This window comes from Myotis brandtii, unplaced genomic scaffold (genome assembly GCF_000412655.1).
Source record: "Myotis brandtii unplaced genomic scaffold, ASM41265v1 scaffold199, whole genome shotgun sequence".
Lineage (NCBI taxonomy): Eukaryota > Metazoa > Chordata > Mammalia > Chiroptera > Vespertilionidae > Myotis > Myotis brandtii.
The window spans coordinates 3666379-3692916 of record NW_005357414.1 but is presented as its reverse complement, the minus strand read 5'-3'; the positions used below and the strand labels follow the sequence as shown (position 1 = coordinate 3692916).

Sequence of the window (26538 nt, the reverse complement as noted above, 5' to 3'; positions counted from 1 at the left end):
ATTTCTGGGTTCTCTGTTCTGTTCCAATGGTCTGTCTGTATGTTCTTATGCCAGTACCAGGTAGTTTTAAGAACAGTGGCTTTGTAACATAGCTTGATATCTGGTATTGTGATCCCTCCAACTTTGTTCTTCTTTCTCAGGATTTCTGCTGCAATTCAGGGTCTTTTTTTATTCCAGATGAATTTTTAGAGTGTTTGTTCTAGGTCTATGAAATATGCGGTTGATATTTTAATGGGGATTGCATTAAATCTATAGATTGCTTTGGGTAGTATGGACATTTTAATGACATTTATTCTACCAATCCATGAACATGGTATATTCTTCCATTTGTTTATGTCTTCATCTATCTCTTTTTTCAATGTCCTATTGTTTTCTGATTGCAGGTATTTTACCTCTTTAGTTAAGTTTATTTCTAGGTATCTTAATTTTTTTTTGGTGCAATCGTAAGTGGGATTTTTTGTTTGTTTGTTTGTTTCTCTTTCTGTGAGTTCATTATTGGTGTATAGAAAAGCCATAAATTTCTGGGTATTAATTTTGTATCCTGCTATGTTGCTGAATTTATTTATTAAATATATTTGTTTTTTGATGGAGTCTTTAGGGTTTTCTATGTACAATATCATGTCCTCTGTGAATAATGACAGTTTTACTTCTTCTTTTCCCATTTGGATACCTTTTATTTTTTCTTCTTGTATGATGGCTATGGCTAGCACTTTCAGTACTGTGTCGAACAGAAGTGGTGAAAGTGGGCATCCTTATCTTGTTCCTGTTCTTAGGGGAAATGGTTTTAGATTTTGCCCATTGGATATGACATTGGCTGTAGGTTTGTCATATAAGGCTTTTATTATGTTGAGGTATGATCCCTCTATTCCCACTTTGCTGAGAGTTTTTATTAAGAAAGGTTGTTAGATTTTGTCAAATGCTTTTTCTGCATCAGTTGGTATGATTATGTGATTTTTGTCTCTCAATTTGTTTATGTGATGTATTACATTTATTGATTTGGGGATATTGTACCATCCTTGCATCCTCGGAATAAATCCCACCCGGTCATGGTGTATGATCTTTCTAATGTAATGCTGGATCTGATTTGCTAGGATTTTGTTGAGGATTTTAGCATCTATGTTCATCAAAGATATTGGCCTGTAATTCTCTTTTTTTGTGGTGTCTTTATCTGGTTTTGGGATTAGGGTAATGCTGGCTTCATAGAAAGAGCTTGGAAGTGTTTCTTCCTCTTGAATTTTTTGGAATAGTCTGAGAAGGATAGGTTTTAGTTCTTCTGTGAATGTTTTGTAGAACTCCCCTGTGAAGCCTTCTGGCCCAGGGCTTTTGTTTGCTGGAAGTTGTTTGATTACTGCTTCAATTTCCTCCATAGTTATCAGTGTATTCAGATTATTTTATTCTTCCTGATTGAGTTTGCAAGGTCGTATTTTTGTAGGAATATGTCCATTTATTCTAGGCTGACAGGAATAGAGTTCATATTTTTTTTACAATCCTTTGAAATAGAGTTCATATTTTCTTTACAATCCTTTGTATTTCTGTGGGGTCTGTTGTTATTTCATCTCTTTCATTTCTGATTTTGTTTAATCCTTTCAAAGAACCAGCTCTTGGTTTCATTGATCTTTTGTATTGTTTTTTGTTTGTTTGTTTTGTTTTGTTTTGTTTTTGTTAGGCTATTTCATTCATTTCTACTCTGATCTTTATTATCTCCTTCCTTCTGCTCACTCTGGGCTTTTCTTCTTGCTCTCTTTCTAATTCCTTAAGTTTTAGAGTTAGATAATTTATTACCAGTTTTTCTTGTTTTTTTGTTTGTTTGTTTGTTGTTGTTTTTTTGTTTTGTTTTTTTGAGGTAGGCCTGTAATGCTATGTACATCCCTCTCAGGAATGCTTTCACTGTGTCCCATAGATTTCGGATTGTTGTGTTTTCATTGCCCTTTGTTTCCAGGATGTTTTTTATTTCTTCTTTGATCACGTTGGTAACTCAATCATCCTATATAATAAAAGGCTAATATGCAAATCGACTGAATGGCGGAATGACCGGTTGCTATGATGTGCACTGACCATTAGGGGGCAGACACTCAATGCAAGAGCTGCCGCCCAGTGGTCAGTGTGCTCCTATAGGCCGAGCGCTGCTCAGCCAGAAGCCGGGCTCATGGCTGGTGAGCACAGCAGCAGTGGCAGGCGCCTCTCCCACCTCAGCAGCAGCACTAAGGATGTCTGACTGACATCTCCTGGATTGTGAGAGGGCGCAGGCCTGGCTGAGGGACACCCCCCCCCCAGTGCACGGATTTTGTGCACTAGGCCTCTAGTTGTTTAATAACATGCTATTTAGCTTCCAAGTGTTTGAAATTTTTTTGTTTTTATTGTAGTTGATTTCTAATATGCCATTGTGTTCTGAGAAGATGCTTGATATGATTTCAGTCTTTTTGAATTTGAAGAGAGTTTGCCTGTGTCCCAGTATGTGGTCTATCTTTGAAAATGCCTCATGTGCATTTGAGAAGAATGTATATTCTGTACCTTTGGGGTGAAATATTCTGAAGGTGTCAATTAAGTCCTGATCTAGTGAGTCGTTTACAATTGCTGTTTCTTTGCTGATTTTTTTGTCTAGATGATTTATCCAGTGATGTCAATGGGGTATTAAAATTCCCTACTATGATTGTATTGCTGCTGATCTCTCCTTGATATCTTTCAGAAATTTTATTTTATTTTATTTTTGTATTTGGGTGGTCCTGCATTGGGTGCATATGCGTTTACCAGAGTTATATCCTCTTGTTGTAGTCAATCCCTTTAGTATTATGAAGTGGCCTTCCTTATCTCTTGTTAACTTAGAGGTCTATTTTGTCAGATATCAGTATTGCTACCCCAGCTTATTTTTCATTTCCATTTGCGTGAATAATATTTTTTCATGTCTTCACTTTCAGTCTGTGTGAGTCCCTTGTTCTGAGGTGGGTCTCTTGTAGACATCATATATATGGGTCATGTTTTCTTATCCATTCAGCCACTCAATGTCTTTTGATTGGAGCATTTAATCCATTTATGTTTAAGGTTATTATTGATAGGTACTTGTTTGTAGCCATTTTTATTCTTTATGCCCGTGTTTCTTCTTCCCTTTCAATTTCTTGTTTTTACAACAGTCCCTTTAGCATTTCTTGCATTTCTGGCTTGGTAGTGATAAACCCCCTTATCCTTTTTTTTGTTTGTGAAGCTCCTGATTTCCCCTTCAATTTTGAATGATAGCCTTGCTGGATAGAGTATTCTTAGATTCAGTCCCTTGCTTTGCATTACTTTGTATACTTCATTGCATTCTCTCTGGCCTGTTGTGTTTCTGTTGAGAAATCATTTGATAATATAGTGAGAGATACCTTGTAGGTAACTCTCTGTCTATCTCTTGCAGCCTTTAAGATTCTCTCTTTGTCATTAACGTTTGCCATTGTAATTACGACATTTCTTGGTGTGGGTCTTTTTGGGTTCATCTTATTTGGGACTCTCTGTGACTCTTTTCTTCCTCAAATCAGGAAAGTTTTCTGTCATTTCTTCAAATAGATTTTGTAAACCTTGCTCCTCTTCTTGTACTTCTGACACACCTATTACATGGATGTTACTTCTTTACATGTTTTCTCAAAGCTCCCTTAGGCTCTTTTTCTAGGCTTTGTAATATTTTTCTCCAATTGCTGTTCAGATTGTGTGTGTTTTTTTCTGCCCTGCCTTCTAACTCACTAATTCAGTCCTCCACTTCTAGTCTACTGTTGAAACCTTACATTGTGTTTTAGCTATATCATTTTTATTTCCTCTTGATTCTTACATAAGCTGTTAATTTTCTCATCTGTTCCAGTTTATGAACTGTATAACCTTTACTCTAAATTCTTTTTCTGAAATACTGCATGTCTCCATTTCATTTAGTTCCTTTTCTTGTGATTCAGCCTTTTCTTTCCTTGGGGGGTTGTTTCTTTGTCTCCCCATTTTTGCTGTCTCTTTCTGGCCCTGGGTACCCTGCTTGGAGTTTGAGAGGTTGAAGACCCTATCAGGGCAATGGTCCTGAAATTGTTAGCCCAGAGGCTGGGTCTGCCTTGAGTCTCATACCTTTATTGTGTAGGCTCTGAGTTGTAGTCCCTTTTCCCTCAGATCTGGACCCTCAGTTGTCTGCTTCAGATGCTTGGGATGGTGTGAGCACGTTCACAGTTTCTCTGGTGTGTGATTCCCAGTGAGGACCCAGAGCCCTCTGACATGCAATTCACTGTGCGGCCCTGGAACTCATGGAAGGGTGGCACCCTAGGTCCCTCTGGCAGCGCTCTTGCAGCATGGTCCTCTGGCACCTGGCTGGGCACACCAGCTTGCTCTGGGTCACCCCGGCAGCGCTGTTCTGTAGTCTGGAGTGAGGCATGTGCTGGGTTCCTCCAGGTAGCCCCTACAGGACTGTCCCAGGGGCTGGGAGAAAGTGGGTGTGGGTTGCTCTGGGTCCCACAATCAGAGCTCCCTGTGGACCTAAGTGAGGCATGCACTGGGTTGCTGTGGGTTGCCCCTCCCAAGCTGAGGTGAAGCGGGCATGCATTGCTCTGGGTCACCTCATCAGGGCTGTCCAGGGGGCTGGGATAATGCCAGCACTGGTTGCTCTTGGTCACACAGGTTGCTCTGGGTTACACAGTCCCCACTCTCCTGTGGTCTGGAGTGGGGCATGCTCTGGGTTGGTCTGGGTTGCACCGGCAGCAGGTCCTGGGGCTTGGGGTTGAGCAGGTGCTGGGTGGCTCTGGGTCAGGCTAACAGCATGGTTTTGGTGTCCGGGGCATGGGTGGGGCACAGGGTTCCCCCTGGCTTGCACTTACTTTGAGGTCTTGGAGCCGGATCTTAGGATGCTGGGACCATGCAGGCTGGTAAGGAGGCCTGGTTCGCGAGCTCACTCTGGCAGTGCGCTCTCCCTGCGGACCTCTGGCAGCCTGCTGGTAGGTACTGCACCACTCACTGCTGGGGCACAGTGGTGGTTCCACACGGGTTATGGCTGGCAGGCGGCGTTCTCTAGGCATCTCTGCCCTTCCTTATTGAAAATTGTCTCTTCAGCTGTGTCTAATTTGTTAATTCAGGGTGGATGTTATCTGTATGAAGTAGCAACGAAAATAATTTTATGGTTGGGGGTCACCACAACATGAGGAACTGTATTAAAGGGTCGCTACATTCGGAAGGTTAAGAACCACTGCAAGGAGGAGGTGGACAATACTGCTGCCTATTCGGCCACCATTTTCTATTCTCCTCATTATTATTTTTGAGAAAGATAATATGTTAAAACAAGTAAAATAAAAGTATAAGAGTAATTAACTTCTTTCTGATAGCTACCATGGTTTGGGAGAGAATGTTTTTTCTTTTGTCGAGTGGGACTGGACTTTACCCAGGAATCTGAGTAGCCAGGTTAAACTTATTTTCTTTCAAACTGGCAAGAAGAGAAGATAAAGGAGAAATAATCATGGTACTTTGCTCAGTCTTCAGATATGCTCTCAAAGGGGGTTTCTTCCTAATCTCTTGGGTCATGCAACTCAACATGTTCTCTTTCTTCAGCCAAGCACCCAAAGCCAAAGCCATTTGCAGCACAAATGTTCTTAAACAGCATTCTCACAGCACATGGGGATGGATATGAGCAACCTGTTTCTTTCTCTGTCTCTCTCTGTCTCTCTTTCTCTCTGTCTCTCTGGATTTTCCTGGGTTGTATTCTCTGTATTATCTATCCTCCCAAAGAAATTATATATATATGACAGTTTCCATTTTCTGAATAAAGCAATAAATCAGAATATCTTTTATTTAAGGAAAGAAAACAAAACAAAACTTATTGAGAGCAGATGCATTGGTAACTCTTCTCTTTCACCCAAGAGGAGTAACATCATCTTGTGAGGTAGACTTTTCCATTTTGTAAAGTAGGGCCTCCTTTTCAAGGTTCAGAAACTGTGACTTTGTGGCATACTCAAGGTCCCTAAACATGGAATGTTCCAGTGCTCACTTGAAGGAGCTAGAGCTAACCTGAACCCCAACCTCTCTGAGGCTCAGTGTTCAGTGACTTCAGGAACACTGAGCATGGATTGTATTGTTTCCTGCTGATATTTTCATCTTCCACAATGTGACTTCCTTGTATGTTGCTTTGCAGAAAACTTGCTTTATTTGACGAATGGAATTCCTTGGCTGTTTATGTTTCAATGGATAACACAGTGGTCATTGAAGATATCAGTGAGTCCACAGTCTGTTTACCTTTCTGGGTTGTGGGTGATGAGGTCCTTCCTCACCATTCAGAAATCAGGAATGAGAGATAGATATATAGATAGATATGCAGGCAGAGAGAGGCACAGACAGAGGCAGATAGACAGACAGACAGATAGACATGGCTGGATCTTAGGATGCTGGGTCCCTGAAGACTGGGACACACACACACACACACACACACACACACACACTCACACACACACTCACACATGCACACTGGCTCTGACCTGCCCCATCAGGGCAATGGAGCTTAGGGGATCACAGAACCCTGGTTAATCATCCCCTGCACCCATTTTTTTCTCTTTCCTTTCAGTTTTATGAAAGGAAGAAAACAATTAGAGGATCTTTGCTGCTCCTCGGTGCGGTACCAGACCTTTTCCCTGCAGGACACCCAAGTGTGGATAATCAGTTAAACAACCAACATGTCTTCTGTGGAGACTGTCCCCTAGTCTAGCCCTGTGCTCCCCATTATGGGGTTAGAGAAACCAAAAGACACGGTCCCTCTCCCAAAGACCCTTGCAGACTAGTTGAGAAATGAGATTCTCTCAATGAGCCCATGATATCTGACAGGAGGTAAGGGAGTGCTCAATTGCAAGAAGGAAGAGAAGTAAGGGCTGGAAGAGTGGCCTGGGCTTCCTGTGGGAAGTGGGACGAGCTGGGTTCTGGTGGCAGACAGAGACAAAGGCCTTCTAGGCAGGGGGTGTCATGTGAGGTCTCCCTTAGTTTTGACTTTGGCATATCTGTTAGGGCTGGATACCTAATTTACCAGCTTTCTTGTCTTCTGTTTCTAGAAAAAATGTGCCGTGTCCTTCCCTTGAGTACTGATACAGACGGTGAGAGTCCCCCTGATTCTCTGAATGCTTCGAACCACAGTAAGGCCACCTCTGCCTGCTGCCCAGCCTGGAAATCCCTGCTGCTCATTGTGCCCCTCCGCCTGGGCATAAACCAAATCAATCCTGTCTATGTTGATGCATTCAAAGTAAGTCACTCCTTTTTCCGAGCCCATTGTTGCCTGCCCATCACATCGCCATGTGAGCACAGAGATCCGTGAGCAGCAGTCCACAAGTGAATTGAGAATCTTACATTCTCTTTCCCTCTAGGAGTGTTTTAAGATGCCACAGTCTTTAGGGGCATTAGGAGGAAAACCAAATAACGCCTATTATTTCATAGGATTCTTAGGTAAGAAAAGAGGAATCACAAGTAAGTCATTATGGGCTAAGGGAGGGCGGGCAGAAAGTTTGCATGGGAGACCAGGCAATTCCAATTAATGGGCCTAGTCCAGCCTGGAGATGCTGTGGTCTCTGGTCAGCTCCTTCTGTCTCTGGCCTGATCTGTGGAGAGTAATACTTCTGTGTGCCTGACATAGAGCAGATCCCCCTTGAATGTCTCCACTTCCTTGACTCTTTATAAGATGATTTCACACTGCTTTCCTACAGGACCACCTCAAGGTCACAGCATTGCTTCAGCTCATCTCTCTTTTTCCTGTGGGGCCCAGGGTGGTAGAGTGTCACTCTTTTGGCCTTGTTGATCTCTGTCTTACTGGGTCTCAGGCATTTAGTCCAGGGGCCATACTCTTCCTTCCCAGCTCCATGCAGCTGGGCCTGCAGGCTCATTGTTTAGAGCCATGACTTGATGGGAATTAGAAGAGGCAAAGACAGATATCCCTTTTCTGATAAAACCACTAATCTAATATGGACCCTAACAAGTAGCCTGACATTCCCTGCCTAGTTTGACACCTCTGGAAACCCAACCACCTTATCCACTAGCTGTGACCAGAGACACGTAAGGTCCTTGGCACACAAGGTGAGCTAGTCCAGTGCTTCTCAAATTTTAATATGCACAAGAATCACCTTGAGAATTTTTTAAAATACATGTTCGGTAGGTCTAGGGTAGTCCCTGAGAGTCTGCATTTCTAGCTAGGTAGTGCTGGTGCTGCTGGTACACACACTACACTTTGAGTACCAAGGGCCTAGACACCTGGTTAGTGCTGAAGAGCACCAGGAAGGGAGTGATGTGGTTAGGGAAATTTGGTACAGGACACCTCTCACAAGAGTGGAGTGGTCAGATACTGGACCTTGAAGAAGATTGCAAGGGACAGCCTTATATTATCAAGGGAGAACCAGAGCAGGTATGGGGGATGGTATGAGGGATATACAGAGGACAGGGTGAGGCATCTGACAGGAGGTAAGGGAGTGCTCCTTACCTTCTCCACCATCTCCTTGGAGATTCAGGGAGGTGATGTGGAGTGAAAACAAACATACTTGGTGTTGTATGTTAGTTTCCCAGTTGCTAGCTCTGTGACCACCAGAAGAGAACAACTCTCAATCTCAGGTTCCTCTTAATGGAAAATGGGGCTAACACCTCACTCACCATGTTGTCACATCAGAGTAGAGCATTCAGTAAAGAGTTAGGCATGTAGTATATACTCAATAAAAGGTGGTTCCACCCTGCCTGACCTCAACATCTCTTTCCTTTTTCTCTCTTTAAGTCTGGTGTTTCTATACAGTTGCCTCAGCTGCTCTCTCTAATGCTGCCATCTATTGGCCAAGCCTAAGAACTACAGCTTGATGGAAAATTGGGGGACTAATATTTTTCTAAGTACAAAAACGTAGTTATATAAATTTCAATGTCTTCTGTTTCTAAGTTTTTGGGTTACTGTCAAAGAAATGTTGCAAAAATCTATTTCTTATTATTTGTGTTTGAGGACAATGTTGACAACAGATTGGAAAATAATTTTGGAAGGATTTCAGTGAATAGGGTATGCCACTCCTGGGCTTCCTGGCCTCTCTTATCCCAACTTGCCCAGAAAGAATTTGCCAAGATCAAGAAGCTCTTCTGTTTCCTGAGGCCACTGGGGTGATTTTGTATAGTTTGACTACTCATGAAAGAGGTGTGGACAGTCCTCAGTGCCAAAGATAGAGGTTTACATAGTGCCCACTAACTCTCAAAAATCTTTTTTTTAACCTTCACTCCACAGTCCCCTCAACTTCCCTTTTCTGACTTACCTCCTAGTGTATTAGGTTGGGGGGTTCATATTGGTAGAATGTCTGAAGGGAGGGAATGAATGAGAACTGCCATTTTCTAAACAGCTGTTTTATGCCAGAGACTCTGCAAAGTTTTCTCTCTCTCTCTCTCTCTCTCTCATCTCTATCTCTATCTCTTTCAGTAGATAGATATGGATATAGACATAGACATAGACATAGACATAGACATAGACATAGATGTAGATATAGATAGTTATATATAGATCTATAAAAATAGGTAGATAATTATATATAGACTAGAGGCCCAGTGCACAAAATTCATGCCCTGGGGAGGTGTCCCTCAGCCCAGCCTGCACCCTCTCCAATCTGGGACCCCCTTGGGGGATGTCCGACTGCCGGTTTAGGCCCTGCGGGATTGGGCCTAAACCAGCAGTCGGACAGCCCTCTCACATTCCAGGACTGCTGGCTCCTAACCACTCGCCTGCCTGCCTGCCTGATTGCCCCTAACTGCTTCTGCCTGCCAGCCTGATCACCCCCTAATGGCTCCCCTGCCAGCCTGATTCACGCCTAACTGCTCCCCTGCCAGCCTGATCACACCCAACTGCCCTCCCCTGCTGGCCTGGTCACCCACAACTTCCCTCCCCTGCTGGCCATCTTGTGATTGCCATCTTGTGGTGGCCATCTTGTGATGATGTGGGGGCGGCCATCTTGTGACAACATGGGGGCGGCCATCTTGTGGCAGCCATCTTGTGATGACGTGGGGTGGCCATCTTGTGATGACATGAGGGTGCAAGGGCCACCTAGGCTTTTATTAGTATAGATGTATAGATATAGATATCGTTATGTATAGATATAGATAGATGGTTATAGTTATAGTTAGCATAACACCCCTGTGAGATAAAGATTTTTATTTCCATTTATACCTGAAGAAACTAATAGAGGGGATGTGTTCTTAAGAACACCCAACTAGAAAGTAGTGAAGCTGGGATTTGATCCCAGTTTGGTCATCCTTGTCTACCATACCACATTGCTTTCCTGATGCTCTCTTTCCTGAAGGGAAGCTGGGAGAAGCTCTTGCTGTGAGAAACTCTGGCCAAGGTGAGACTCTGACTGTCAGATTTGTCCTGCATAGAGGGGAAATATTTGTCTTCTGTGCTTTAGTAGGGGTTGCCACCTGGAGATCTATAGTGTGAACCCTGTGTTTGCAATTGGTTGAATAGCCTGCCTCTTCTGTTCAGGCCTTGTGAGAGACTTTAGTTTAGTTCCCACATCATTTCTAGGACTTTTTAGATTTTCTTTTCTTTCTTTATTTTTTAATCCTCACCTGAGGAAATTTTTCCATTGATTTTTAGAGAAAGTAGAAGAGAAAATATCCATGTGAGAAAAACACATTGATTGGTTGCCTCCTGCAGTGCCCTAATCAGGGCCATGGCAGGGGAGGAGCCTGCAGCTGAGATATGTGCCCTGGACTGGAGTGGAACCCGAGATCCTTGGGTCCGCAGGCCAACGCTCTATCCACTGAGCAAAACCGGCTAGGGCTAGATTTTCTCTCTCTCTCTCCCTCTCTCTCTCTCTTAAAAATAGTCTTTAAATTTTTTTTTTAATTTCAGAGAGGAAGGGAGATGGAGAGAGAGATAGAGACATCAATGATGAGAGAGAATCATTGATCAGCTGCCTCCTGCACACCCCCCGACGGGGGATCGAGCCTGCAACCCGGGCATGTGCCCTTGACTGGAATTAAACCCAGGACCCTTCAATCCGCAGGCCAACGCTCTATCCACTGAGCCAAACCAGCTAGGGCTACTATATGTCTTTTAAGCACTCTTGGAAACAGGGTACACAGGCAGATAGGATGCTGCTATTATTCCCAGCACCTTAATTAGAAACATTCTGGAAGAACGATGCTTAATTAAAACCCTGCTTTGGATTCCTATTTTCTTGTGCACAACTTCCTTCTCCTCTTGCCTCTTAGGCTTCCCTCTAAACATCCTGGTTATTGCTCTTCATTGTAACTTGAAGCCTTTTTGATATAACTGATGTCACCCACCCGTGGTCTGGGGGAACATGTACCTTGACTTTCATAAAATAAATCATATGGAAGCACTGAGTTTCATATACTCTCCAACATTTATTTGTAGAGAAATACTTTTGGATCTAAGCAAGATACTTCTATGACTTACTTGTATTTATATTGTGTTTTAGGCATTTTACAGAGGTGAATTCTTCTTGTTCTTATAATACCCTATGAGGTAACTGGAACAGGTCCAATGACCCCAGTTTAAAAACAGAAAAATTAAGACAGTGATTTAATAGGCTTGTCCTGGGTCTGTGATAGAGACAAGTTGAGCTTTCATCAGACATCATAAACATATTCTTTTCCAACAGAAGCACTTATATGTGCCCAATACACTCCTGGATGCCATTCCAGGAAAGGTCTTTAGGGAATCCCTTCCCAGCCCATCCTCCTGCTACAGGTAGGTATTTCTTTGGTTGCCTAACTCAGTCTAAAACACAGAAGCCTAGATGGTCCTCAGGCCTGGATAATGAGGTTAGGGTGTTCCCTTAGACACTTTTGCATACTCAGTATGCCACTGGTGAGCATTAGGGAAACTCTCAGCCCTTTGAAAAGTAGAGATTTTATTATCCTAAACCCCTCCCAGGTAATTATTGGGCTAGACTTTTTCAATTTAATGAAGCATGGTTTTTCTGTTATTTGTAAACATTGATAATCTCAAAGTGAGTTTTCTGAGCAAGGTATATCTGTAAAGAAGTTAATGTGACCAAGGCAGTGCTTTCCAACAGGGATTACTAACTTGCTAACAAGGACTAACTTGCTAGCTAATCAATACCAGAAGTTAGCTTCCTGGTATCTCATCCATAGCAAAGCCACCATTCCCATTTCTTTTGGAGGCCAAGGCCTTTCTCCTTACCAGATGTGCTCTCTGACTGTAGCTCTGAGAACCAATGTTCTGGAACTAGATGCTTTCCAATGTTGAAAGAGGCAGGAAACCCCCATTGGCACCTGAACTCATGGCCTGGTGATACTACCTACCACCTCTTTGCTACTGCTGCTCACAGAGCTTGCCATGTCATCTGTAATCTCTCATCCCCACCTTTTACCAAACCTGCTGCTTTCCATTTTTGGAGTTGGACTTTGAGGAGATGTGAATGCTAGGGCAAGTCTTTTCATTGAATGTTTAGATTTGGGTGTGGGTGGCTTCCTTAGGTATGCTCACCTTAACTCGGGCTTTCTATCATCTCATTTTCATTGTCACCAAGGGAGGGGTTAGGGAAACCAGAGCGCCTCCTCCCAAGGACAACAGTAGAGCCAGGGCAGGTGGTTCTTTGAAGGTTAAACATGCCTCATTCCAACAGGTGATGAGCTCATTTTCCTGGACCCTCACACAACCCAGACCTTTGTTGACACTGAAGAGGATGGAACCGTTGATGATCAGACTTTCCATTGTCTGCAGTCGCCACAACGAATGAATATTCTGAACTTGGATCCTTCCGTGGCATTGGTGGGTGTCTGAAGGTTGGGTGGGCTGTGAGATACACTGCCGCCCTATTACAGATTTGTTCCCTGGGTATTTTCCAAGTATATAGGTAGGGTGGCCAGAGTATATTAACTTACCAGCCCCATAAGAGGTAGTGTAGAATAGTGGGGAATGAGTGGACCCTGAAACCAAATTGCTCAAGTTGGAATTCAGGCCCTGCCACTTACTAGTAATGGACTTAGGGGGAGTCCCTTTACCTTTCTGAGTCCTTTGTAGGGTTGTGTGAGGTATGCTGTACATTGTGAATATTCAATAAATGTTAGTTATTATTAGCGTTATCATCTTTCACACTTTTCCTTCTCACCCTCTAATTATTGCCACACAGGCCAAGGGAATAATGTAGGGTATCAGTAGGGAGGGAGAAGGGGGCAAGATCCGCTGGGTAGGCAGTGCCAATTCTCTGGGCACACAATCCAGGAAGTTTCAGCCCCTCCTGCCCCTAAGTAGTATGGCTGCTGTCTACACAAGGTGCAGCTGCTGTGAAGTAGCCAGTGGTTCTGAGGCCTATCTGCATCCTTTCTTCTAATTCAAGGCACCAGTATCCAAAGAATCCTTTTTCCTTAGACCATTCTTTTGCTACTAGATGATAGCTCTGAGGATAGAGAACAAGGCTGATGGTTCTTTTTATTCTAATAATTTCCTTAAAGTAAAACCACCGTATTAAATATTGTCTCTAGCTAAAAGTACTATTTGGATTTTGTTTACTGGTTTAATTGACTCTTCTTTATAGATGTGTATATTTTTACACTAAATGTAATGGAATTAACCCTACACTGGAGATTGGGCTTTAAGTTACTATATCTCACAATATGAGGGGAGAGTATATCTCACAGTACGAGGGGAGAGGGATATGGAGGGAAAGGGACAAGGAGAAAATGGAAGGGTCAGAATAAGAGAGAGAAGCATAGATACAGGAGAAACAGAGGGAGAGTGAGATGGAAAGACCGAAGGAGAGAGAGAAACAGAAAGAGGGATGGGAGAGAGAGAATGAGGGGGAAGGAAGAATGAATGAGCAAATGCTTGTATCCAATTGAGGCAATGTCTAGGAGGCAATGTCTAGAACATTTCCCAATGTTCCTCCTAATTGTTGGGAAATCACATCCAAGGAGAGTGGCCCACAACCCACATAGTGGCTCCATCTTGTAGTACAGGGAGGGCCTTCCTTGGTGCCCCTGACCAGTTCTAAGTTATGTTCTTTTGCTTTCCCCCAAGGGATTTTTCTGCAAAGAAGAAAAAGACTTTGATAACTGGTGTAGTCTTGTTCAAAAGGTAAAGATATATGTTTTTCTTAATCTTAAAAACAAAAGTTATTCAACGTGATTCATTTTCAAGACTTTTTCATAGTAACATAAACCTAGCCTGATATGACTCTACTGCAAGAGAAAGAAACTCAAATGTGGTAAATTGCATATAACTTTGGGGAACCAAAGAAAAATTTTTGTTAGAAATATGCTTAGTAAGTCAAGTAAGCGATATTTTTAACTTCTTAAAGTTTTATCTCATTAAGCCTACAAGTCATGAAATATTTAACTAATATTCTACCATTTAACCTAAAAATGCCAATTTCATATAGCTCAGCCTAAGTTTTTTGTAATCTGTTCAGAACACTGAGATGATTGAAGAAACTGATTTACTTTGCTATTTATTTAGGTTAATGTACTGTATTCCATTTACAGTTTAATGTACTGTATTATTATGGTTTAGGGGACTTGCCTTTCTATTCACTGTCTTATTTATATAAAATATAGGCATGCTGCTACTTAAAGGAAAGACAATTTGGAGAAATCTGTGTAAATACTAAAGCAAGCTATTATTTTTTAAATATTTTGTGTAAAAGAGTAGTTATTGTTTTGCTGGATCACCAATCTTTGTATGTGCCTCCCTCATTCTCAGCTTCTAACACATGCCAAATATGTGAAAGACATTGATAAACGCTTATTGAAAAAAAATGAAGGGATATCATAGGCAGTGATGGCGAACCTATGACACCCGTGTCAGAGGTGACACGCAAACTCATTTTTTTGGTTGATTTTTCTTTGTTAAATGGAATTTAAATATATAAAATAAATATCAAAAATATAAGTCTTTGTTTTACTATGGTTGCAAATATCAAAAAATTTCTATATGTGACACGGCACCAGAGTTAAGTTAGGGTTTTTCAAAATGCTGACACGCCGAGCTCAAAAGGTTCACCATCACTGTCCTAGACTCTTGAGATGGCATTTGAGAAAAACTTAACTCTTTAACCTGTGACACGCGTGTCAGAGGTGACACGCGAACTCATTTTTTTTGGTTGATTTTTCTTTGTTAAATGGCATTTAAATATATAAAATAAATATCAAAAATATAAGTCTTTGTTTTACTATGGTTGCAAATATCAAAAAATTTCTATATGTGACACGGCACCAGAGTTAAGTTAGGGTTTTTCAAAATGCTGACATGCGGAGCTCAAAAGGTTCACCATCACTGTCATAGGGAGTAGTTTAAAGGGCCTTGGATGGGATAGCAGGAGACACAATGTTCTCCTATTTGCAAAACAAAGAGATTGGAGCCCAGAGCCTCTTGTAGGTGTAAGGAGGGAAGATTTTTCTTCACAAGTAAACAAATAATTAATACAAATGTCCCTAGCTGAATCTAAAACCCCAGTTAATAGTTAGCTGAGACATAATGGATACTTATTGTCTAAAAGCAATACTTATATTTCAGGATGCAGCAAAACTATATTTATATCACATTTAAAACTAGAAGAAAAATTTTCTGATAAGACTGTGCCATTTAAATTAGGACATATACTGTAAGTGTTGGACTAAATGGAAACCATGCCAATATGTACCAGTATTTCTCTTGGGGCAGATTTTATTTGATTAACCAACATTTCTTTGGAGCCAACACTTCAGGAACATCTCGCCCCTAAATTGAGTTGAGTCCATGCAACTGGCATATGACCTGAACCTCATGATGGAGTTTGGGCAGTGAGTACTGGCCTTCTATCAGATACTCCCTCCATTGGCCTTCCCTCCTGGCCAACAGTTTTAGAATTGAAGAGGGCTGGGTCTTTAGATGGGTCAAATAGAGGATGGGAATATTTGCTAGTTCTTTGCTTTCACCTTTCAACAATCAGGCTACTCTCTTGGGGCTTGGGGTCATAGATTGCCAATTGAACAGAAATATAGTGACTGCAGTGTTTATAGCTGCTTCTATGTCTCCTCAGGAAATTCTAAAGGAAAACTTAAGGATGTTTGAATTAGTTCAGAAACATCCATCGCACTGGCCTCCCTTTGTACCTCCAGCCAAACCAGAGGTAACAACCACTGGGGCAGGTAAGTGTTTGTTCAGGGGCCCTTCAGCCAGCAGACCCACGTGTAGCAATAGGTTTATGAGATAAAAGCAATCATCTGGACCAATCAAGGAATGGTGCTTCTGATTATTTAAATCCTCTGATGAACTGATACTGATGTCAAAGAATGATAATAGCAGAAAATGAGCTTAGTGCAAAAGTTCCATATAAAATCAAAATGACTAGACATTTTTTTTCATAGTCTGGTTCAGAATAACAAATCAGAGGCCATGGGTGAGTCAAAAGGTGCCTCCAAGTTCTTACAGAACCTCCTCATCACGTGAATAGGACTATGTAATAAGTCTGGTTATTTTGATTCTTTAGAGAGAATTTCTAATAGTTGGCAGTGGTCCTATCTGTAAGTCTCCTCCACGAAAGCTTTTCTTTAGAAAAACAATTTTAAAATGCATAGTCTTCTCTACTGAGTAATGTATTGACTGTTTTAACTTAAGCATCAAGCTTTTCTTCTTTCTCATTTTTGTATTCTCACAGAATTCATTGACTCTACTGAACAACTAGAGGAGTTTGACTTGGAGGAAGATTTCGAGATTCTGAGTGTATAAAATAGTAGGAACTCAACCTTAAGATTTGTCTTCCATCTGGCACCAGAAGAACATGAACTCATTACATAAAACTTTTGTAGTCAGCAAGTGCCTGTTATGCCAACAGCATACAAACTTGATAGCAATCAATCATGACTGAGCCAATCACCGCTTCTCAGAAAAAACATTTAACAATCCTCTCCCAGAAAGAACTAAAACAATCATGGGATCTAGGAGCAGAAAGATTAGGAGCCATTCTTTGCTTCTCAGCTTGTCTTACTTGGCCATAGTGACTCTGCCACTACTGAAATGAGGAGGTGGACTTCTGGAAGATAGACAGCAACTCCCACCTTGCTTCAAGCACCAGCAGATGAGAAATGGTTACCCGTGCTTCCGCACCCTTTTAGGTGTGACCTCTTTTGGGCTAAATACTAAGAAGCAGTCTGTTCTTTTGCTCTAATAATAAAGTGATTACACCAGGGAGAAAAAGCTCTTGTTAAATTATTTGAATATGTATTTTAATTAATTATAATTAATATCAAAAAGTTTGTCTAAGAAATTATGTCAGATGTGGACTTATTGATCTCCTGACTCTTTGGGGGAACCTTACTAGTTAATGGGTCACTGTTCCCTTCTTTACTGATACTTTTGTCAGACATCACCCTGTCCTTAAATGAAATCATGATCACTTAGGTCAAGGGTCAGCAAACTTTTTCTGTAAAGGCCAGATAGTAAATGTTCCAGGCTTTGTAGGCCATGTCGTCTCTGTCTCAGCTACTTACTAGTAACTGTGCTGTTGGAAGTACAAAAGCAGCCATAGACAATCTGAGCCTGGCTGTAAACCAATAAAACTATATTTAGAAAAATAGGTGGATGGCAAATTTAACCTACAGTCTGTAGTTTGCCAATCACTGACTTAAAATGTTGATTTTTGTTTGGGAAATTAAAAAATCATGTTTGAATTAGACTCCATTTTGTTTGACAGCCTTATTAGAAAGAATTATTCATGTGGTCACCTTTAATCTGTGTATCATATACAATTCCAAACCTTTTAAGGACTAGCAACATACTAAATTTTAAAGCACATTTTCCTATTGTCTTTGCCACCAACTCTCCTTTGTGGTTGCACCTCAAGTCCCAGCGGTGTCTTCCCTGTTTCTTCTTGCCCTCTTAACCTGTATGCATTTCACTTGCATCTCAACCAAGTTGTGAGGAAGGCCAGCAACTGGGGTTTGAAAGCTAGCATCAAGCCAAGGTGTGTTTCTTGTATATTTAGAAATATTATAACACTTGTTTCCTTAGATTCCAAATTTTCCTCTTTTTTCCCCCAGTAGGTAATATATTCCAGTGGTTCAAAATTCAAAATATTCAAAATGGTATTCAGTGAAATGTCTCTTCCTCCCAAGTGTTAGTTCTGTTCCCTGATGCTCCTGTTGTTATTAATTTTTATCTTTCCAATGGATATATTTTATACTATACAAACATATGCATATATATCTTAGATTTGATTTTAACAACTTTAGCATTTCTCTACTGTTGATTTATTTGAAAATGATCCTGAGGTACCAGAAGTATGTGAACTCCTTTCTTGAACTCTAGCATGGGACTAAAAGCAGTTATAGGCTTATTTGAAACAGGTTTTGGGTTTATTGCCTGTTAGAGGACTCTTTCTGTTCTTTGACTTTAATTGTATTTTTTCCTGTCTCAATGTTTTGTTATAAAGCTCAATTTGTAGTAACAGGAGCCCCCATGGCTCCAAGGGAGACTCATTAATTGTAGTGAGATGGACTTTAGAAAAGTTTTCATCAAAGAACATCAAGAGTCAATTGTTCATGCAAAATTCCTTTTATTTGCGATGTACAGAGCTGACAACCATGTTTTTTACTCAGAGAGGAGGTGAAGATAACAATAATTCAGATTATACCAATTATGTTTTGTTTAAGTTGGCACAGTTTACATAATATTTAAGGAAACAGAATCATCTGGAAGGAATTGCCTCATGTCAACATATCTAAGTGTTCTGGGAAACTGATAAAATGGTTAAAACAAATCCCCCAAACAGAACACAATACACTTTATAGTTGACTCAGGCTTGCTTTAGGTCTGCTAACTGCTAAAGAGAGGAGTGTGTTAGATTTTTATGAGGTTTTAAAAATATTAAAATAGCTTAACAGGCTACCTGTAAAAGAGCAATTGGAAGGACATTTTAATGGAAAGTCTCTTACAGCCTCAAAATGCAAAGGAATCAATAAACTGCAGCTTCAGCTTGCCACATTACACACATCTGGATAGCATTTGGATGAAACGGGGACTTCTGAGAAATTGGGACAAGGGATTTACCTTTTTGCTCCTGGAGTCAAAAGTAAAATTCACACCTCCTTACCCACCCACCCTTCTACCCATGGCCTGGGAGAAAGGGCCGTGGTTCTCATTTCCCTTTATGGGCCTGGCCACATTTGGTGCATCCTCCACTCTGCTCTGGACCCGGCCAAGTAATACTGGTAGGTCTCGGCCTGGAGAGGGAGTTGGCAAGAAGGATGTGATTTGTCTAGCACCATATGAAGTTAATGAGTCCTTCTTGGCTTCTGGCCTTCAAACCTCCCTAAGCAATATGGGGTCCAGTCGTGCTTACTCTCGAAGGAGTCAAAGCTCATCCTATTCTACTGGCTGGCACCTCATTCTATCTCTGCTGCCTGCCTAGACACAGTGGGTTTTCTTGAAGGGTGAAGGCTTGTTCTATGCAGGCCTGAGTCATCCATGAATACTTAGCCAGGTATATATTTTTTTTTCATGTGGAAACACTTGGTTCTGGTTTAAGCCAAATAATGTGTGGTGACCTCTGGACATAAAGAAATGACTTATCAGTTATTATAGAACCACTTTGTGATCAAAATGGTGAGGAAAGCTAGCAGCTTTCTAAGAAACTAGCAGCCCAGCAGGTCTTTCTGAGGTCACGCAAATATCCGAATCAAACAGTAGTGCCAGGTTGACTGAAATGGGACAGCAGATCTCAGCAGGGTGGGCTCACCCATTAGGCCTGAGGGTTGGGGTGACCAGTATCCAGTAGTCCAGCCCAAATGAGACTCCAATGTGCAACTTTTCAGATAGGAAAATGGGCTTAGGCCTTTCTTCTTCAGATGGTTTGGGTTTTTGAGGTGACTGTTCTGTGGAGGAAGGGACAGCAAGGGGCAGAATGGCAGGGGCCACCCTACAGGCTTTTCATACACACCTGGCAGCGGCTGACTCGTGTGTGGAGCTGCCCAGCTTTCAATGTTTCTGGTACAGGTTCCTCCCGAAACTGCTGCTTCTCCTCCACTGTTGTCAGCCAGAAACTGTACTTGTTGGCAAAGTAGTGGCAGGTACCCCGGGCACCACTGCACTCAATGAAAGGAGTGGCTCGAAAATCCTCTAAGCAGGAGCCAGGTGAGACGAGGGACTGGCCTCCACCCTCGGTGCCAGCGGCAGTGTGCTGAAACAGACAGGGGTGAAGTGTGAGCTGGGCCCATGGGAGATGATGGACACTCTGCTGCTCCAGGAGGAACATGTGCTTCCTTCTTAAACTCAGGCCCCTTGGCTCATCCCTAATGTCTAGCCAGCAGACCAAAGGCTGTATTTCTGGACCTAGGCTGCTCATCCTCCTTTGTAGTAGCCTCAGGGCCAGTAGATCCTTCCAAGATTCCTGGTGTCCACCCAACCCACTGCGCATGGGCTGCGACCACATCTCAGCCAGTTTCCCAAACTGCTGCCGCCCCACAGAGTTCTGAGGAGTGCTCAGTGTGTCCCCCCACCCCCAATTCCATGAGCAAATAAGTGTTAGGCTGAATTAAGGAAAAAATCAATAGGTTTTGGAATGCAGCTCTTCTCAGAGCCCGTCTACTTCAAGCCCCAGGTGGTGTACACCAAGAAGGAAAAAAGCATGCAATACTTCACAAAGTGGTTAAACCATTGGTCCCTCCCCCAACATATCTATTAATAGCTCTGAATTTACCTTCATTAGAACTTATATTTTCAATCTGTACCACAACCTTTAGAGCGAGATATTGTGTTTGTTACCTGCTATGTACATGTAGGCCTCAGATTTAGCCTAATATTCTGGCCCCTCACTTCAGGAAGCTCCTGCAGCACCCAGTTCCAGGATTTCCTCATCAGTGTCACTCATGAGGCAATAATCTTTGGTCACAATATCTATAGACAAAAGACCCTCTCTCCATCACTTCAGCTGGGTTATTATCTGGACCACATCAGGTGGGGAGGCCTCATACACACCCAGGTCAGGAAATGGCCAATGGGACAGATGCCCAGGTTGGACACACAGTAACACATTACTTTGCAGAACTTTGGGGAAGTGTGTCTCCATAAAAATGACCTTTCCTAATAAATGAAGTATCAAAGTGTTCCTCATTTTGATCATCAGGTAAGGCTTTCTAGCATGAATGACACATTACCCTGCCTTACTAAACAGCAGACACTGTATTTTACACTTTACAGATGACCCAGGCTTGTTGCTATGAATGTTGGTTTTTGCTTTGGAGGATAATGCAGGGACCCTGTACAAAGAGACACAAATTGTAGACTTTTTGGGTGGCCTTTGAATTGTTTTCTCCCTCTTTTCTCCCTTTTAGTAGGCAAGTCTCATTGCTTCCAGATGCCTTAATAGGCAGTCCAAATTCCTATCCTTACATGTTTTCAGAAAAATATAATATTCTAGTATGTTAGAATTATGTTTACAGTAAGAGTAAAGAGATTCTGAATAAGGGCTTAAGAGCACCCCCATGAGCAAAGCACATGATACTTCGTACATAACTTTTCTACCATTCCTTTTGGAAGCTCAGTGGACAGGACTAAGATTGATAGGTGAGTAATTCTGTATTACACTGGGACAAACTGCCCAATTCACAAAGACTGCAGTTTGGTAATTCTTTGAAGATACTCTCTCACCACCTCACCCCTGGTGATTTAGCGAAGAAGCTCTGGTGAAGCAGGTACTTCAGGGGGTTCACACTGATTTGCTCTGGGAGTTTTCCTGTCCCTAAACCTGACCTTTAACTCATTTAATGTGCCCACTTATTCATGGAATGTCATGTGAAGGACTTGATGCTGTCTTGGACTTACAGATGTTCTCAGCTCTTTCTTATCAAGATCCAGCGTGGCTGGCCATTGCCTTCCCATCAAAATGGCAAAGCAGCAGAAATCCCAGCAAGGACATGGAAATACAACATGCCCTCATCTGAGCTTTTTTGGAGGAGGTGGCTAGAGGGAGTGTGGGCACAAGAATGGGAGTGGCATGCCCAGACTGACCAGTGAGAATGTGTCCCAGCCCTAAGTAGGGACAGCCTGTCCCTCACTGTCCATCCAAATTGTGTGGTTCCTCCTCCTTCCCTTGCTTATGGCATAACTGAAGCAGGCATAAAGATGTCAGGGCTTGTGCTGGTGATTCATAGGCATTCTCACCCAGAACCACTGGGTGCAAACTGTTCCTTTATGCTCACACCTGTAATTACCTGTCATTCATGCAAAAGTGGGCTCTCCGGTCTTTAGCCAAACCCAGATCAAGCAGTTCCCTTCCTTTTAAACTCTGTGGTTTCTACTCTGTGTCCCTTAAAACTGGAAATCAGTCTGAGGAACTCTCCCAGAGATCCCTGCCCTCTGCCTCTACAACAGAGACAGAGGCCTTACCATGAGAAAGGAGTACCCCATCCAGAGGCTGTGCCAGCCAAGGGGGCACTGCGGGATGGTGATATCCTGGCTGTGCACAGCAATGGCTTGCGAGGGTGCCTCACACACAGAGCAGCGGCTGATATACTGGAGGATCTTGGTCTGGCCGATGGGCATCATGGGGATGGGGGCAGTGGTTGAGAGCCAGTAGGACTTATCATTGCGCCTGGCATAGTGACACACTTCATTGATGTTGCAGTAGATGAAAGGCATGGTGCTGAAGCGGGGCAGACAAGAGCCAGCAAACCCTGGAAGGAGAGAAGGTGGACAGGAGCAGGGCTGGGACTATGTCCAGGGCTACTAGGACTTGGCTAGATGGTGGTTTGGGTTTACATCCAACTGCTTGTGCTAGAACAGGGACACCTCTCCTTACCATCCTGGAACACTGTACACACACTAAAATCTGTTGATCAAATCCTATTTTCAATGCACCAGGGAAGTTTGATAATGAAAATAATATTTTTATAAACTGAATAATTATTCCCTAATTAATCTGCTTTATAAAACCAGCATTAATAGAGTAAGTCTACTTTTCAGAGTTAGCATACCTGTAGACAATACAAGTAATTCTTGGGTAATCATCCTTGCCCCACAGGTCATCTTATTATTACTACTATTAATCACCAACATTTTTGAATATTTACTATGCACCAAGCATCGTTCTAAATGTTTTACATTGGGTGATTCATGGTAATCCTTACACCACCTTATGAGATAGGTACTAGAATGAGCCTTGTTCCATTCAGGAGGGAACAGAAGCTTACAGAGGTTGAATAACTTGTCCCCAGGTACATAGCTAGTGTTAGAACCCAGACCTGCCTGAATCCAGAGCTGGTGCTTGTAACCCACTACCCAACAGTGGCCTATCAAGAGCTGGGGGTGGTGAGGAGCATGGCTCTTGGTTTTTGTGGGGCAGATGGCCAGGTCTGGCTGTCAGAGTCAGTACCTACCCAAGTCCTGGTTGTGGGCTTTCTCCTGCCCCTCCACAAATAGCAAGCTGTATCCCACCCACAGCTGGGTCATCTCAGCAGGGCACAGGGGCACCTGTTTCGACTGGCTGTGTTTCACCAAGGTGTAACCCACTCTCGCACTCTGTCCAGGCAATCCAGCCCTTCCAAAGGGGCCCTGTTTTCCTGGAGGACCTGAGAGACAAAGAGTGGAAAAGAGTGAGCCAGGTGCAGCCAATAATAACAGCAGCTACTCACTTTATGCTGAATGTTGAGCAGGGCACAATTTCATCACCCCAATTTGTAGATGAGTAAATTGAGGCTCAGAAGTCCTACAACTAACAAGTGGTGGAGCTAGAACATCAACTCAGATGTACAGTAGTCCCCCCCTTATCTGGGATTTTGCTTTCTGCAGTTTCAGTTACCCATGGTCAACCACAGTCCGAAAATATTAAATGGAAAATTTGAGAAATAAGCACTTCATAAGTTTTAAGTGGTTGTGCACCATTATGAGTAGTAGCATGATAAGATCTTGTACCATCCAGCTCTGTCATGCCCAAGATATGAAGCATCCTTGTGTACAGCATCTCCACACTGTATATTCCTTGCCCATATTCACTTAGTCCTCTCAGTTATCTGGTCAACTATCAAGGTATTGCAATGTTTGTGTTCAAGTAACCTCTATTTTGCTTAATCATGACCCCAAAGCCATTCACATAACTTTTATTACAGTATATTGTTATAATTGTTCTATTTTATTATTAATGTTGTTAATCTCTTACTGTGTCTAATTTATAAGTTCAACTTTGTTCATTGGCATGCATATGGAAAAAAAACCAGTATATGTAGAATTCAGTACTCTCTGCGGTTTCAGGCATCCACCGGGGGTCTCAGAATGTATTACCCACAGATAACGGGGGACTACTGTATCCAGTTACAGAATCCCCATTTTAAAAAGCATACTGTCCAGCTTTCCTCCCATAGTCACCTGGCTTTGGTTCTCTAAGAGGGGGCAAGGGAGGATACTTCTTGGGCCAGCCTTGTAGACTCTCATAGTAGGTAACTAAGTGCCTTTACCTGATGAATCAGAGGCAGCAAAAGCAGACTTGGGGTGGGGGGGGCAAATCGCACCCTCTTCTCCTGCCTGAGGCAAATGATGATACCACTTTCTCACTGAGCCTCAGAACTGTTCTCTACTCAGGACAACTGATTTACTATCTCTGATATAAAGATGGGAAGTAAGTAGCAAAACAACCATACCTGGTCTCAAATTTTCTTATCTCTTGTTCCACCCCCCTCCCATCCACATCACAATCCTTAGGTAGAAAAGGGGAGATGCGGAACAGGAAGCCATGCTGTACAATAGAGTCAGGAGTCTTAAGAGCTGGAAGACAATCCAGAAAAGTATTTGGAACATACCTTTCTCTTTAGGAATATAGGGCTTTAATCCTTCACAGGCTCAGAGGGAATGCATTAGAGCCAAGTTTTCCAGTCTCTGGGTAGTGTCAAGCTTTACCACCAAGTTTCCTAGTTCTCATATTTGAGATTTTAACTCACCACCAAGCCTTAAACCCTCACAAAAGCCCTCTGCCCCTAGTTCTGACATTGCCAGACCTTCAAATCCTGGAGGTCCTTGCAGTCCAGGGAGACCGGGATCACCAAGAGCCCCAGGTGGGCCAGGGAGCCCACTCAGGCCATCTTTGCCAGGGATGCCAGGTAAACCTTTGGAGCCTACAAAGAGAGAAGGCCCACAGGGGGTTACTCAATATGGAGGGTCTGGAGGAGGGGACTCATATGTCATGCCCAGGACTCACCAGGAGAGAGTGCGCTGTCCATCAGGTTGGCGCTCACATTGAGCTCAGGGCTGAGCTTCCCGGGCTAGTCCTTAGTTCATGTTGGGGCATCTAGGCCCTGAGACTGCACTCTAAACTTAGCCCTTCTGAGCTGCTTTGCCTCTATTTCCTCCTTCCTTCCTCTTATACTCCCAACAATGCTGGGAAGAATGCAGGGCCACTGCTGGCATCCCATGCCAGAAATGAGGACATTGAGGCCCAGAGAGACTGCTAACTTACTCCAGTCAAGGGGAAAACTGGGATTAGAAGTCGGGTTTCCTGTCCCCCAGCCCTGGACTTTCTCCATTGCTTTTCATCCCCCTGCAGACTCCCTCCTCTCAGCAGCATGTTAGTGAGGGTCAAGCTGTCTGGAGTAGCTGTTATGCTCTGCCCACACAGTCTCTAAAACCAAGGACAACTGCTGGTTCTGCTGGTCTTTCCTCCTGGCAAGAAGTTTGGCAACTCTTTGACGAGCAGAGGAAATGCTTGAGGAAGGTACTCCCTTGGAGCTGGGCTTTCCAGCCAATTTGTTCAGCCTCTCAGCCAAGACTGTCTCAGCTACCAGAGAAGTCATCTTTCTCTTGAACTGTCCTTACCTTGTAGGCCTATAGGGCCTTGAACTCCAGGATCCCCCGTGAGACCAGGGATGCCATCGATGCCCGGGATACCCATGGGTCCAGGAGGAGCCTGGATGGCTTCTGCAATTGGTGTTTGGCCTGGAGCACCTTGGGGGCCGGAAAAGCCTATGGGCAAGTGGGAGGAATGGAAATGTCAGGTGAAGGCTGAGGAGGCAGCCTTCCTTCTGCCTCAAAATCACCAGCTTTCTGCCCTTTCTCTTTGTCCCCACAATCTCTACTGAATGCCACCAGAATGGCTCTCACCACACTTTACATAATGTCTTATTTACCCATTGACCTTCCCAGTGGATTGGTAGCTCCTTGATGACAGGGGCTAAATTGTATTTATCTTGCCTTCTCAGGGCGCAGCACAGGGCCTGGTACATTGTTGTAAATATGGTAGTCTGAGGCTTGGCTTGGGACTGGGGTAGTTAGTTTACTCACTCACTGGTCAGAACACAGTGCCAAAGAGGCTGAGGGGATGTCTCTAATTCCCAAACTTCAGTTGGCATCACAGCCTAGGGCCCCAAATTCAGGCAGCTGGCTTACTATTAAAGTCAAACAAGCCAATTTGCTTACTAATTCATTGAACAAGTATTTCTTGAGTGCCTACTGAGTAAATCAGGGAATAGAGTGGTGAATAAGACAGATGTTTATGGAGGTTATGGTCTGGTGACAAAGATGAAAATTATATAACCTGACAAATACCATTAATCTTACTGCAAATCGTGAGAAGTGCTACAAAGGAAATGAACAGTGCAGTGACAATGGGAGGG

At 42.9% G+C, this 26538-nt stretch overlaps 2 protein-coding genes across 5 annotated transcripts in view; one reads left to right on the top strand and one right to left on the bottom strand.

Annotated features, from left to right (window-relative positions):
- The window catches only part of ATG4A (autophagy related 4A, cysteine peptidase), a 64006-nt gene extending 46796 nt beyond the window's left edge, over positions 1–17210 (top strand). For 2 of the 4 annotated variants that reach the window (XM_014538828.1, XM_014538827.1), the window contains 8 exons: positions 6119–6198; positions 7023–7210; positions 7332–7410; positions 10272–10313; positions 12591–12736; positions 13985–14041; positions 15984–16092; positions 16602–17140. In XM_014538828.1, the coding sequence (XP_014394314.1) occupies positions 6119–6198; positions 7023–7210; positions 7332–7410; positions 10272–10313; positions 12591–12736; positions 13985–14041; positions 15984–16092; positions 16602–16672 (772 nt within the window). In that variant the 3' untranslated portion in view covers positions 16673–17140. Of the gene's footprint in view, positions 1–6118; positions 6199–7022; positions 7211–7331; positions 7411–10271; positions 10314–12590; positions 12737–13984; positions 14042–15983; positions 16093–16601 lie in introns of all 4 variants that reach the window. The other 2 variants (XM_014538829.1, XM_005865215.2) reach the window with 2 other exon arrangements.
- Positions 17211–18480: 1270 nt separating this feature from the next.
- Positions 18481–26538, bottom strand: part of COL4A6 (collagen, type IV, alpha 6) — a 383431-nt gene continuing 375373 nt past the window's right edge. The window contains exons 41-45 of the mRNA XM_014538830.1: positions 25742–25888; positions 24928–25044; positions 23317–23508; positions 22328–22614; positions 18481–20120 (exon numbers count right to left, since the gene is read on the bottom strand). Of these exons, the coding sequence (XP_014394316.1) occupies positions 19860–20120; positions 22328–22614; positions 23317–23508; positions 24928–25044; positions 25742–25888 (1004 nt within the window). The 3' untranslated portion in view covers positions 18481–19859. The remainder of the gene's footprint in view (positions 20121–22327; positions 22615–23316; positions 23509–24927; positions 25045–25741; positions 25889–26538) is intronic.